The sequence below is a fragment of the Lepidochelys kempii genome, chromosome 1, assembly GCF_965140265.1.
Source record: "Lepidochelys kempii isolate rLepKem1 chromosome 1, rLepKem1.hap2, whole genome shotgun sequence".
NCBI classification, from domain to species: Eukaryota; Metazoa; Chordata; order Testudines; family Cheloniidae; genus Lepidochelys; species Lepidochelys kempii.
In genome coordinates, this window is record NC_133256.1 from 105,456,595 (window position 1) to 105,469,054 (window position 12,460).

The 12,460-nt window shown below is 41.6% G+C and overlaps 1 protein-coding gene across 2 annotated transcripts in view; it reads right to left on the reverse strand.

Annotated features, from left to right (window-relative positions):
- NALF1 (NALCN channel auxiliary factor 1) overlaps window positions 1–11,446 on the reverse strand; it is a 793,889-nt gene extending 782,443 nt beyond the window's left edge. For both annotated transcript variants that reach the window (XM_073349409.1, XM_073349417.1), the window contains exon 1: window positions 10,015–11,446. In XM_073349409.1, the coding sequence (XP_073205510.1) occupies window positions 10,015–10,833 (819 nt within the window). In that variant the 5' untranslated portion in view covers window positions 10,834–11,446. The remainder of the gene's footprint in view (window positions 1–10,014) is intronic.
- Window positions 11,447–12,460: the final 1,014 nt, after the last annotated feature.

Sequence of the window (12,460 nt, forward strand, 5' to 3'; positions counted from 1 at the left end):
GAATTCTACTCCCAGTCTGAGTGCTTCTACACCAAGTTTCAGACTGGAGTGATTTCCTTTTACAGCTCAGTTACAAATCTCTTAATATAGAAGCATTTTTATTGCAACTGTGACTAAATAAGGTGTTCTTATTATTCACAACACATTTCTGTATAGAAGCCTATTATGAAAAAAACATCATATCTGATAAAAACGTTAATGGTACTCAAGTGAGATTTCCATTCACTTTTTGCTGAGTAAATTTTCAGGATTCATGTACATGCGGTATCTATTCTACAATAATACACAATGTGAATAAAAGCCGGAATGTGACATTTGAAAAGAATCCTCCATTTACTTTGTTTTTTCTTTTGTTGTTGTTACAAACTAAACTTTACTTTAATGCAAATCCCAGTAAAATCTTGCTAATTTCTAATCTGTCACTTGTATAAATATATTGATATGCCTCAGAAGGGTTCTCACCTAATGAAAATAATTTGTAATAATACATTTAGAAATGTTGGTTGTTTATGATTTTGTATTCAGAACTCAATTACTGTAGCATGTTAATCTGAGAGATAATATAATTAACTTTTCTAATTTGCTTTAATACATATTAGAGTTGTTCAAAATCTTCTTTATATAATAAAACCTTAAATCAAAACTATATTCCTAAGTGGATGCATAATGATACAAATTTAAATGTGATGAAACGGGCTAGTATCTCCCATAAGTGTAACTCTTGACAAATTAAAAGCATGTTAACCAAAGTAGAAAAATGATCAGAAATGCACAATAAATTCTAAAACACGTCTGTTTTTTTCCCTAAAAGAATAACTGACAAAGTGAGAAACATTATCAGCTACTTATCACAGACTATTTTTTTTCTTTCATGAGAAATTTCCTTATGGTTTTGATTGCTAATACGTTGAACATGTAATGAAAGGATTCATTGCAATGACAATACTCCACAAAGATGAAGTAGCTTGACATGCTATAGATTCCATATGCATGTTGTCACCTTGTCACCTTGATCAATAGTTCTATCAGCCCCGACAGAGAGAGCACCGATCACAACACGTCATTTGTGTTGTTCTAGACATTCCTTCAGCCACCCTCCAGCCAGGCTGTCAGTGGCATCTGCAAGTTGTACTCAGGCAAATAAAGTCAATTTATAATCCACTGTGCAGAAATAAGGACCATCCAGAAATAAATATACATTCAGGACTCATTCAAGATATTTTTATAACTACTGGAATTACACTCATTCCCCGAGAAAATGCTTCTGATTTGCCTGAAGACCATAGAACTTCTTATATTCAAGCAATACCAAAATAACCTATTTTTTAAAATGCTGCTTCTTTAAATTTTTCACTAGATACATTTGAAAAATTCACTACTTCATTGCAAAAGTGGCCCTCAACTTTGCCCTAGATATGATCCCATTAATGACAATGGAAAACCTCTCATTGACTTCAAAAAGCACAGCACTTTTGGAAATCTCATCCCATTTATATTGCCTCTTAATAAGTTCAGTTCAGATCATCTCATCTCCTAAGTTTTACCACCACAGGGAAGAAATCCCCTAAGAATCTCTCTCTGCATCATCCTACCAGGGACGGGAGGATATTTGCCCCCATCCTGCAGCATCCTGAAAAAAGACATCCTCAAAGATCTTCAGGAGGCCATGACATTCATGTGAAGTTCCTGAACTGTCTCATTGGCACCTGCCTGCCCCCATCTCTGGCTCCCTGGCAACGTAGTTTCATTGGACCCAGGTTCCTCCCAGCTGCAGCTGTCCCTGAAACTTCTGCAGATGGAGCTTAGCACAATTGATAATACTAGTAATATATTTTCTTTTCCAAAACATCTCCATGAGACTGGAAGGGCAGATAATGTTCATCCCCCCAGCTTCACCCCTGGCCTGTCCACATCTTCTCTTGCCCACCCAATCTTCATCTTTCCCACAGTCCAGACACCCACAGAGAGCTCTGCAGAATCTAGAGGGGTCAATGATATCACAGAATCAGCTGAACCCCAGATTTGGGCATGAGCTGGGGAACATCCTTGGGGAGACCCTTCCAAGTGCAGATCCCACATGAATGATCCAGGACTTCCATATATCACATGCTGTGCTTACAAGTAACTCAACCAGAATTCCAAACATCAAGCTAAGTTCCTTCCATCTCACACATCTTCATCATGAAAAAACACGTTTTTTGCAGGCTAAAACATGCCCTCAGTGACAGCAGTGCAACTCCATTGCCTTTTCGTGCTTTCAAGCAGTTAACCTGACCCTATGATTGGAATTTAGCAAGCTAAAGCTCACTTGCTTTCTTGGCTATGATGGCTCTACAGTTTTTACAAGACTAAAATGTAGTAAAACCATATGTTATTCACTGAAACAAGCAGTTGTGCCTCTGAGTATACACTGGGAGCAGATCTGTATACTGAATGAAGAGGGTTGTAGGGGATTATAGCTGGGTTTGGAGTTTCCCTCTTGCATGATCTGAGAGAAGAAGAAGATGAAAGCTGTTGGAATCCATCCACCTCCTTCCCCAACACATACACACACACACTCTCAGAATATTTTATAAGGAGGGAAACAACCAGACCACCATTCTTTTACACCCTGCTCTCACAAGATTTGCTTTTGTAAGAGTCAGAAACAAATACTATTGCAGAGTCCTTAACAACAACAACAAAAAAAGGTAGACCACCCTCATCCCATTTAACACGGATGCAATCACATAATCTAATGCATTTACTCCCATTCATATCTCTAAAACACACCTCTAATTCTCCCATGAGACTGTGTGCAGGTCCCATGAACCTGGTGATATCACCATGCTGGTGCAGAACAGCACCAAGTACCAGCATGCATAACCAAACCCACTCAATCTGCATTAGAATTAGCATTTCTACACAACACCCACAAACCTAATTTTAATACTACTGTCACTTTTTGTTTTCTGAGGTGTATTAGTCATACTAAAGAATACAATGTGTGTATGTTTTTTGCTCTTTTAGGCAATCCTTACTCAGACCAGCATGGAGCAAAACATGCACCAATCTCTGTGTGAGTTTGTTGGACTAAGTAAAGACCAGGTGAGCTTCAGGCATTATAAACGATAGAACTGTATTTAACTTCCTGATGACTTTTTCCTAATAGGAAATGGGGATGAAGGAAAGAGTCTTCTGCATCGCCTGCAAACTGTACAAGGAAGATCCAAATGAACCAGTGTGGAATGGAGGCTTGAAGGCAGAGCAATGAGACCTTCCACTATGTGTATGTCTACATTGTGTTTTAAAACCTGTGGCAATGAGTCTCAGAACATGGACCTACAGACTTGGGCTCATGCTATGGTACTAAAAACAGCTCTGTAGACATTTGGGCTCAGGATGGAGCCCAGGCTTTGAAGCCCAGGGAGAAGTGAGGGTTTCAGATTCTGAGCTCCAGTCTGGACCCAAACAGTTACACTGCTGTTTTTAGTACCATAACATGAGCCCCTGCGAGCTCAAGTCTTTAGGCCCAGGCTCTGAGACTTATTGCCACGCGTTTTAAAACATAGCATAAACATACCCTATATGGCTCTAAGATCCCCACATGTGTAATGGCAGCTGCCGCTAATCCAGTCTTTAGGGTAGAATTATGGTCATGGGAAATTTGTTCTTTAAGGGGTTGATCTACAAGCTACTGAGCACTCTGTCCCTGGAATAGCAAAGCACTTGAGTAAATACTTAAGTTTAAGCATGTGAATAATCTTATTGACTTGATTGGCACTAGTTATGTACTTAAGATTGGGCATGTACTTAAGTAGTTTCTGAATCAAGACATTAGGGATCAGTCCAAAACTCATTGGTGCAAATGGGAGTGTTGCCATTGACTTAAACGGAGGCAGGACCAGGGCCTTAATTACAAGAAAGCCATAATGAACTATAATAGAGGTATTGACTTCTGCCACATGTCAAATCCACAAACTAATTTCCAGGGGGAAAAATTACGCTTTTGGTTTAACTTCTTACATTCAGTTCAGCAAAGAAATATGCACAAACATCAATTTGTGAAGTTATCTAAATTACATGATGTATTTTAAACTGTACAGCATGAAAATAATTTTACCTCAGAGCAAACAAACTGATCATAATTTCCTGCAAAATAATATGTTATTCATCTTTAAAGAAGTTTTAAAAATACACACTATATTTCCAGAGGTTTTTTTTAAATATCAACTTTATAATTCAATTTTTACAATTGCCTTTTATACTAGATACTGTCCACCAGTGCCAAATCATAAGACTTCACTCTTAGTGATTAATTTTAAGAATCACTCCCCAATGTATTAAATTTTAAATATTGCTGTGTGACTGAAACTCCGAAGTAGCTTTGTGTCAAATACTGGTCTATTTGACCTTTGCAATAGAAAGGTTCTCGTCACCTGAAATTTGGTTTCAAATTTCTCATCTGTTCTTTTGTGCCTACTTAACAAAGAGCTTAAACCAAAATCCAATTACAGTGCATCTTCTGTTTAGAAAAAAAAAGTACTACGGTAAACTTATGGTTCATACAAACCATGATATTTCCAATGAAATGAGAAATACTGTAATTTTAATTATTTTAAAATGCTCTAGAATAACCTCTTACTTAATAAGAGTTGAACACAATGATCAAATAAAAACCAGGCGTAGAAGCATACCAGCTATATTCACTGATCAACTGAATACTTGTGATAATAATAATATTCAGGAACCCATATTTTAACTAAGTAGCATTGGAATTCAACTATTTTTACAAATTTACTAGCAGCATGGACTTAAAATTGCAAATCTGAACTGATTACATATTATTTAATCTTTATAGTGTATTTGTTTTATGTATCATCCTATAGGATATCTAGGGCCTGATCCAAAGCCCATTATAGTAATGGAAGTGCTCCCACTGATTTGGACTTTGGATAAGGCCCAGACTGAAGAAATATATTGAATCTACCATGCCATTTTCCTTGAACTAATTTCAGTGGGGAGCTTGGCAATGAAGGATTTTAATAAACAAAATAATTTTAGAGCTGTGGGCCTAAGCCTGATGACCTTGCTCAGTCATCTCATTGATGTTATGACAGATTTTCCAGCAGGATTTGACCCACTTTCTTTAACAGAGAAAGTAAAAATATTGGCATATCTTCTAATTTTTCTACTCTGGTATCCTAGCATTAAAAGAGAATAATTAGATGTTATTATGGCAATCCATGAAAATACATGAATAACACATCACAGTATTTAAGCTAGTATTGACAAAGGGCAGTAAGGTCTTATTTCATACACTTTAGTTTCTTACAGTGAAATAATTGACTCTGAGATGCTAACTGTTTTGTTCAGCAACTACAAGCATTAATAAATGTGTCTGCAAAGAATATTCTCCAGCTCAAATGCTTTCCATACAGAAAATATTCTCTGTCTCCAAAACCAGCATTCAAAAAAACCTTTACATTTGTATGGCCTACTTAGTGCTTTGACCCAGTTCAGACTCAGAAGCAGCCAGAATCTTCCTCTATTCCAGAAAAGCAATAGGCTTCTGACTTAAGAATAAGAAATTGAGTATTTCCCCTGACGGAAAGCTGACAACTCATTATTAGGAACTGTGTCTTCTAACATCAACCCAATACCATTTATATTCAGTATCAGTTATTCCTGGTTAACAAGACTATATGGATATTATCAATCACAATTACCATAATTTCACCAGATGTAAACATTACTTCAATCTGTTTCTTAATATTTCAAAACAAAAGCAATTTTTTTGTAAAAATCAAAGTTTAAAATAAATAATGGTCCAGATTCTCAACTGTTATAACTCAGCATAACTCTATTAAAGTCAGTGGAGCTACACTAATTTGCACCAGCTAAGAACCCGGCCCAATATTTAAATGCATTAAAATAAATGTTTTTTCTTTGTTGTACTTCTTGTTTTGTATATCCCTAGTATGTGTGATTACCAAAGCAAACAAAAAAATGTTCAAAGACACCAGACTTATGCAACAGTTGATCAATATATTTTGAAACCAGAATAGAATTACAGTGAGACAACAACAATAACACGTGAAGGTAAAACAGAAACAAGTCCACAGAGAAGCTCAACCCCAACCAGTATACATTGTGTATGCAGTTTATGTGGCATACTCAAGCATAAGTGTCTGAACCTTGAGAATTTAAAGCAACTACTCTAATCTGCTTCAAATTTAAATGCACAGATATGTGTAACATGTAAAAGCAAGATCTACTGATGTTAGAGGAAGCAATTTCTTTCTACTTAATTAATATGCTTTTACTTTGAAGATCTGGGAGCCTAAATATGAAATTCAGCTTAACAGAATATCTAAAAGTGAATTTATACTAACCCAAAAAAATTCTGACTACAAAGGTATTGCCATAATACAAAACATGACTAAAACAAACTCCAGAAACTACTAGGCATACAATGAACCTTAGAACATTCAGAGAAGAAAGTCCAATAACTCATAAAAATCTTACTTTTAGGTAAAAATCTGAAAGTATAAAGTCGGTATTTCAGAATGATACAGTAAAAAAAACATGCAATATTTGCTAATTGTGATTTACATTATAATTATTGAAAGGTATAATAATTTGCCTGAGAGAACGAGTAATGTCATAAGTGCCACTTATTAACCTATGAATCAATTGTTTCTTGAGGTTGCTGGGGTAAGGAAGAGTAGAGGGTCCAGCAGAATATAAATGTTACAGTGAGTGGTATTCATAGTAACTTTTCCTGATTTTGTAATCCACTAAAAATTGTTAACTGGATGAAATGCTCTCTTCTCCTCCAGAATGTAGCTACTCTCCCAGAATACGAAAACTTTCTTAAATGCAAATAAATTTCTTGAATGGATTTTCCTATTTCACTTCTGACCTGTCTTTTTATATATGCCTATTGAGTGAATTCTTTATTTTTCATATTGTCTTTTCATACAGAGTAAAAAGCAGCACACCACATTAACCAGTCAGATGGGGTATAACAACTATATATGATTAGATGTGAAATTTCTGTTGCTTCATCAGATGTTAGATGTTGATCCTTTAACATAATTCTTAAATATCATCTAGACATTTAATTATCACAAATTTGAGTACATTAGCAAAGCTGTTTCCCTTTTTTTTAATAAATCAAGTATTTATAAAGAACAAAACAAGATAGTAAAGTGGGATTTTCAATTTATTTTGTTTTTAAACAGGTCATTTCCCCAAGATAGGGCATTTAAAAAAAAAGTAGGACTTTATAGTTGCATGTACATACAATTGAGTATACAGTACACTAAATCACCTTACTATATATCATGTGAAGTGCTAGACTGCTTAAGACTGCTAAATGATTGGATTTCACACATTGATATATAAGATTGAAAACGTCCTAAAAGACGTCCTAAAAAACATAAATTCAGGGAGAGAACATGTAACATAGTTATATATCTCCAGTGTATGTAGACTATGTGAGCAGTAAGCATTGTGCTCTGTCTTTCAGCACGTTGGACAGCAACTCTTTTAGAAAAGAGCCAGTGTAACAGGAGTAGGGCTTTGCATCTGATCATTAATTATCACACATAAAAAATATAGTTGACCACATCACTTCTTTGTCATATCTTCCAAAAGGCACAATACTACTTGAATTTTTTGTTCTTGTTTTGTCTTCACTTTGTCACATAGATTGGTTGGACAAATTCTCAATACATGGTAGAATAGCACTGGCAGGCAGGTCTGGTGCATGCAACCCCAACCCAAGAACTATTAGTAATTTGCTCTGTATTTCCTTTTTGCCCCTTTTCTTACTGGAAAGGTACAAGTATGGATATTTTCTTTTTTAAAATGTAACTGGATTAATTTTATTTTTATTTCTCTTCAGAACACTCATTCAAAACATGTATTCACATCAACCCCCAGTGGGAAAAAAAAAGAAATAATATACAGTATTGTATAATTAGTATTCTATGCAATTTTCCCTTTCTCATATGATATGATATATGGTAAAGCAACTGTTAATGTGGTGGTGAAAAAGTCCAATCAAACCAGCCTATGATTTAAAACATCATGTTAATAATGTAAATAATGCTCGTTTGGCAGCACAAGGCAGGAGATCAATCTCTAGGAGAAGGAGTTACTGAAATGGCAATGATGCCCTCACACTTGTGGCCCTTACCTAAACATTTTCTATTGCCTCCAAATCAGCCAATTTCGAGATAAAAGATATTTACACTGTAGTCTAAGTATAAAATGCATGTGATGTGTGTTTACATATACATATACGGTTAAATGATCCAGGAAATGCAGGTCCAAAATTGCTTTGTGAGTTGCTTTTATTTCTATTGAACTTAATGAGAAAAACTCTACAGACATATTTTTCTTGCTGATAACATCAGGTTTTATTTACATAATGAGATAACGTTATTGGACTTTTGGACATGCATATGTTTGTCCTTTGAGGCAGTATACATAAGCTATCTTTATTCGTACTGCCCATATTCAACACAATGGGATTCTGTAAGGCATATACCCTAATAATCAAACGATTCCAGAAGGCCCTGTTAAAGTTAAAAGACACTAACGGGTGTGGGATCAGGTTTTCTTGTTCAATATGCTCACCAGAAAAGCCTTCTGTTCAGATAGATAACTTGTATGTGCTGCTGTACTCAGCTGATTCAGATTTCTAAAGCAGGATTTGGTTTGGATTTGTTAAGGTACCAATGCAGTAGATAATCAAGAAAATTCAGGCAAGCCAGTTCAGAGCAGAAGCCATGTAGATGGTTTGGTTGTTCAGGAAATATTTTTTAAAAACCAGACTGTATTTTAAGTACCAAGCACGTCCCCTTTCCCTGCGCTTTCCCGCCTCGAGAGCTGGGCCAACTAGTCTTGTGCAAAGTGGAGAGACAGCTATCAACGTGGGACACTGTTTGCTTATGAAGAAAAATAATCTGTCTTTGGATCGTTCTGAATGAGCATGGGGAATACACAAAGACTAACGATGAGGTTTATTGAAATTCTGTCATCATTTCTTCCCTAGTAAAGGTCACTGCAATGTCTGTTTACAGCCACTCTAGTCCTTGAGCTCTTCCCCACTCCACAGATTGTGTAGAGCAGACTTCAGACACAGACACATACGCATACATAGATAGTCATCTGGAATGTCTTCCTTTTTACACGTGATCGCGTTGCCACAATCTCTATTCGTACGTTAGGAAATGCCCATTCTTGATTCCCCCAGAATCCCATCACATTGCACATGTTAAAGAGAACAACACATCTGTATTCATAATGCTGTGCCAAATCACCGAAACATTTGTCCTTCAGCAATTCTGGAGAGCACCCTGCTTCTGGAAGCTCTAAGACAAGACGGACTTGCAAGTCAGCAAGACACCGGACGTATGTCATCAATTGACTTCACTGAGATTCATCCCAAAAGCCCAAGACAACCAGTAACTTGTCTTGAAAGTTAGGACAGAGTCACGTCGCATAGCCCCATCGCTTACACAGCAATCAGAAAGTTCCCCCGGTGCGCACCGAAACAGATACATTTTGCCACCGAGCGCCTACACAAACGCCAAGCAACCACGCCGCTGATCCCGCGGAACAACCAACTTCCCACGTCCACTCCAGCCCGTCAACAACCAGGGACAGCCCATTCACACCCCACTGCCGTACTAGGTCCTTCTAATTGGCATGCAGCCCCTACCCCTGCCTCTCTGTTAAGCCGCATCCAAGCCCTGTGGAAGCAGGCAGCCGAGTTTGAGCCAATCGCATATTCATGAGTAGGGGAAATCCAGCTCTGCACTCCCAGAGGACCAAGGATCACTCTTCTTTTCCTTGCAAGCAATGCGTAAATAAGGGCTCCTTGTCAGTTTCCACTAGAAGAGTCAATTCCTCCCTACTGATAAAAGCCATCAGCACCCGAATTAAAAACACCACCAACAATAAAAGGGAAAGCAACCAGCCGGCCCATCAAGAGAGCATAAAACACAGCAGGGCTCCTACCTTACAATCCTCAGGACACGATTTCACCGAGTATTCATCCGATTGTAAATATTTCTGGAGCATAACCTCAAACTCTTCGTATTTCTCCTGAGCGTGCTGGTCGTAGCGCTGGTAAGCCTGGACGCACTGGCGGCAGGAGCCTTCCCCCTCCAGCACCACATCCAGACTGCAGTTCAAAGTGTCCGGATTGGACAACCCGGCGAACAACTCCCAAAGGGTGTAGGAATTACAAAAGGAAAGGTAAAAATCCGTCAAGTTCCAGCCCGGAGTCGGATGATTCCCGGTCACCTGCTGCTCCCGGCTCCATCTCCCCCGGCACACAGAGTCCGCATCCTCCACGCTGAAACACTGGCCAGCCGCGGAGCTCTGCGGGTAACACGTCTCCAGGCGCCAAAAAGGTTTGGTGGAGTTCCCTAGAAAAATAGCCTTGTTGTTGTTGTTGTTATTGTTATTATTTTTGCTGCTGCTGCCGCCGCCGCTGCTGCTGGGGGAGGGAGGCAGGGTGGGTAATGAGGGGGAGAGGAGTCTATGGGCCGCCTGTGCCGCAAGCGAGGGCTCCCCCATGCTAGAGAGTGGCTCCCGCTCCGGATGCTCGGGCTGCTGCTGCGCCTTGTCTCTGGTCCTGGTGAGTTTGGCTTCGGCACAGAACCACAAGTGATCAGAGAGCAGGACTGTGAAAAACAAGAGCGATGCCAGGGACAGTCGCCATTTCTGAGCCCTCTCTGAATCAGTGAAGGGTTTCTCGTTCTCCCGGGGTGCAAACCAGATTTTTAGGCCGTCATCGTACTGCCGACTGCACATCCAAGCACCCCTGGTCATATTTTGGGAACGCACAGCCCTGGCCGACTCCACCGTGAGGGCTCCGTTGCCAGTGTCACCACAATATGCATTGACTTAAAAGATTGGGGGGGGATTTTCTTGCCTTCCTTCCTCTCCCTCTCCCTCTCTCTCTCCCGCTCTCTCTCTCTCTTTCTTCCTCTTCTTCTTTCTTCTTCTTCTTCTTCTTCTTTTTCTTCTTCGTCCTCCCCCTATTGAAATGTTGTTGGGTTTTGCAGGTGGATCCGGCTGGGTCTCACCACAGAGCCATCCAATACAGAGTACGGTGGAGCAGATGAGAGCAACAATGCAGAGAGAGGAGGAGGAGGAGGAGGAGGTGGTGGTGGTGGTGGTGGCGGCTGGTGGTGGGGTTGGCTGGCTGCTTCTTTTCCTCCCCTCCTCTCACCCAGGCATTGTCAGATAGCAGATCTCCATCGCTCTCCTGAGAAAAGCCGGCTGCCCCCTGCCAGCTGCATGCCGCTTCCCCCGCTGCCGGCGGGCGGCTGGAGGAGAGCAGCTCCCCTGCCTGCCTTGCCTCCCTCCTTCCTAACGCTGCCGGGGCTGCTTCTCCTCCTCCTGAGCCCAGAGCCCTGGCACAGATGCCTGCACCCGGGTCTCCGTCTTCCCCGCTCCCTCCTCCCCCCCCACCCCCCCCCACCCCCACCCGCGCTCTAGCCGGCGCGGCGCTGCTGCAGGGCTCCCGGAGCGCGGCTGAGGACGCGGAAGGGGAGGAGGCGGCGGCGGCGGCGGCGGCGGCGGCTGGTGACAGTGAGCGGCGGCGGCGGCGGCGGCGGCTGGTGCCGCCGGGCGCGTTCTCCCCCGGCGCGCGGGGCGGGCTTGCCTGGGTTTTGCCTCCCGGTGGCCACGGTCATCTTTGGTCCCTGGGCTAAGTTGCCGCCATCTTCGTCCTGGAGAAGCACTTTTTGGGGGGGAGCGCGGCCTTTTGCGTCATCTCCTCCCGCGCCGAGCTCGCTCTCTCCTGGCGCAGTGGCCGCCGCTCTTCCTCCGCCTGCCCGCGGAGGTGGGGGAAGGCAGCGGGGACCACATGGCCCCACCGGAGGGCTTCCGGGGCGCAACTCCTCAGCCCGCGCCACTCGCCTCGCTTCGCCACGTCCTAAGCGCCAGCATCCCCGGCTCTTGCCTTTGCTCCCGTCAGTGGCTCCTTCTTCCTTCCCTCTGTGGCCCCCGCACCACCTCCTCCCCGCAGGGCGCTGGCTGGAGGGATCTGTCTCTCTGTGGGTGTCCTTTGTGTGTGTGCCGTGTCATCTCAAACAGCAGACGGCTCGGGTCAGATACAATGTCAGGGTCCGGGTGGGAGCTGGATCCCGCCAGGGTTTTTATGGCCCCCCCGTCACCCAGTATTCCACTGCCCACATGAAAACTAAGTCTGCCCGTCCATATTTCACTTGACATAACTCCTAGACCTCCAAAGCATCCCAGAGCAATTGCACTGCAATACCCCGACTGCCATCGGGAACCTCAGATTGCACTGCCTAAATGCAGAGCCCGTTTAGCCTCGTATGTCTTCAAAATCCTGACCCTGGTACGCCCCAGTGTAACAGTAACACAAAAACTTGGATCCCACATCTGGATCCTGCTACGTTTTGCCCCCAAACCCTGAAATTGTACC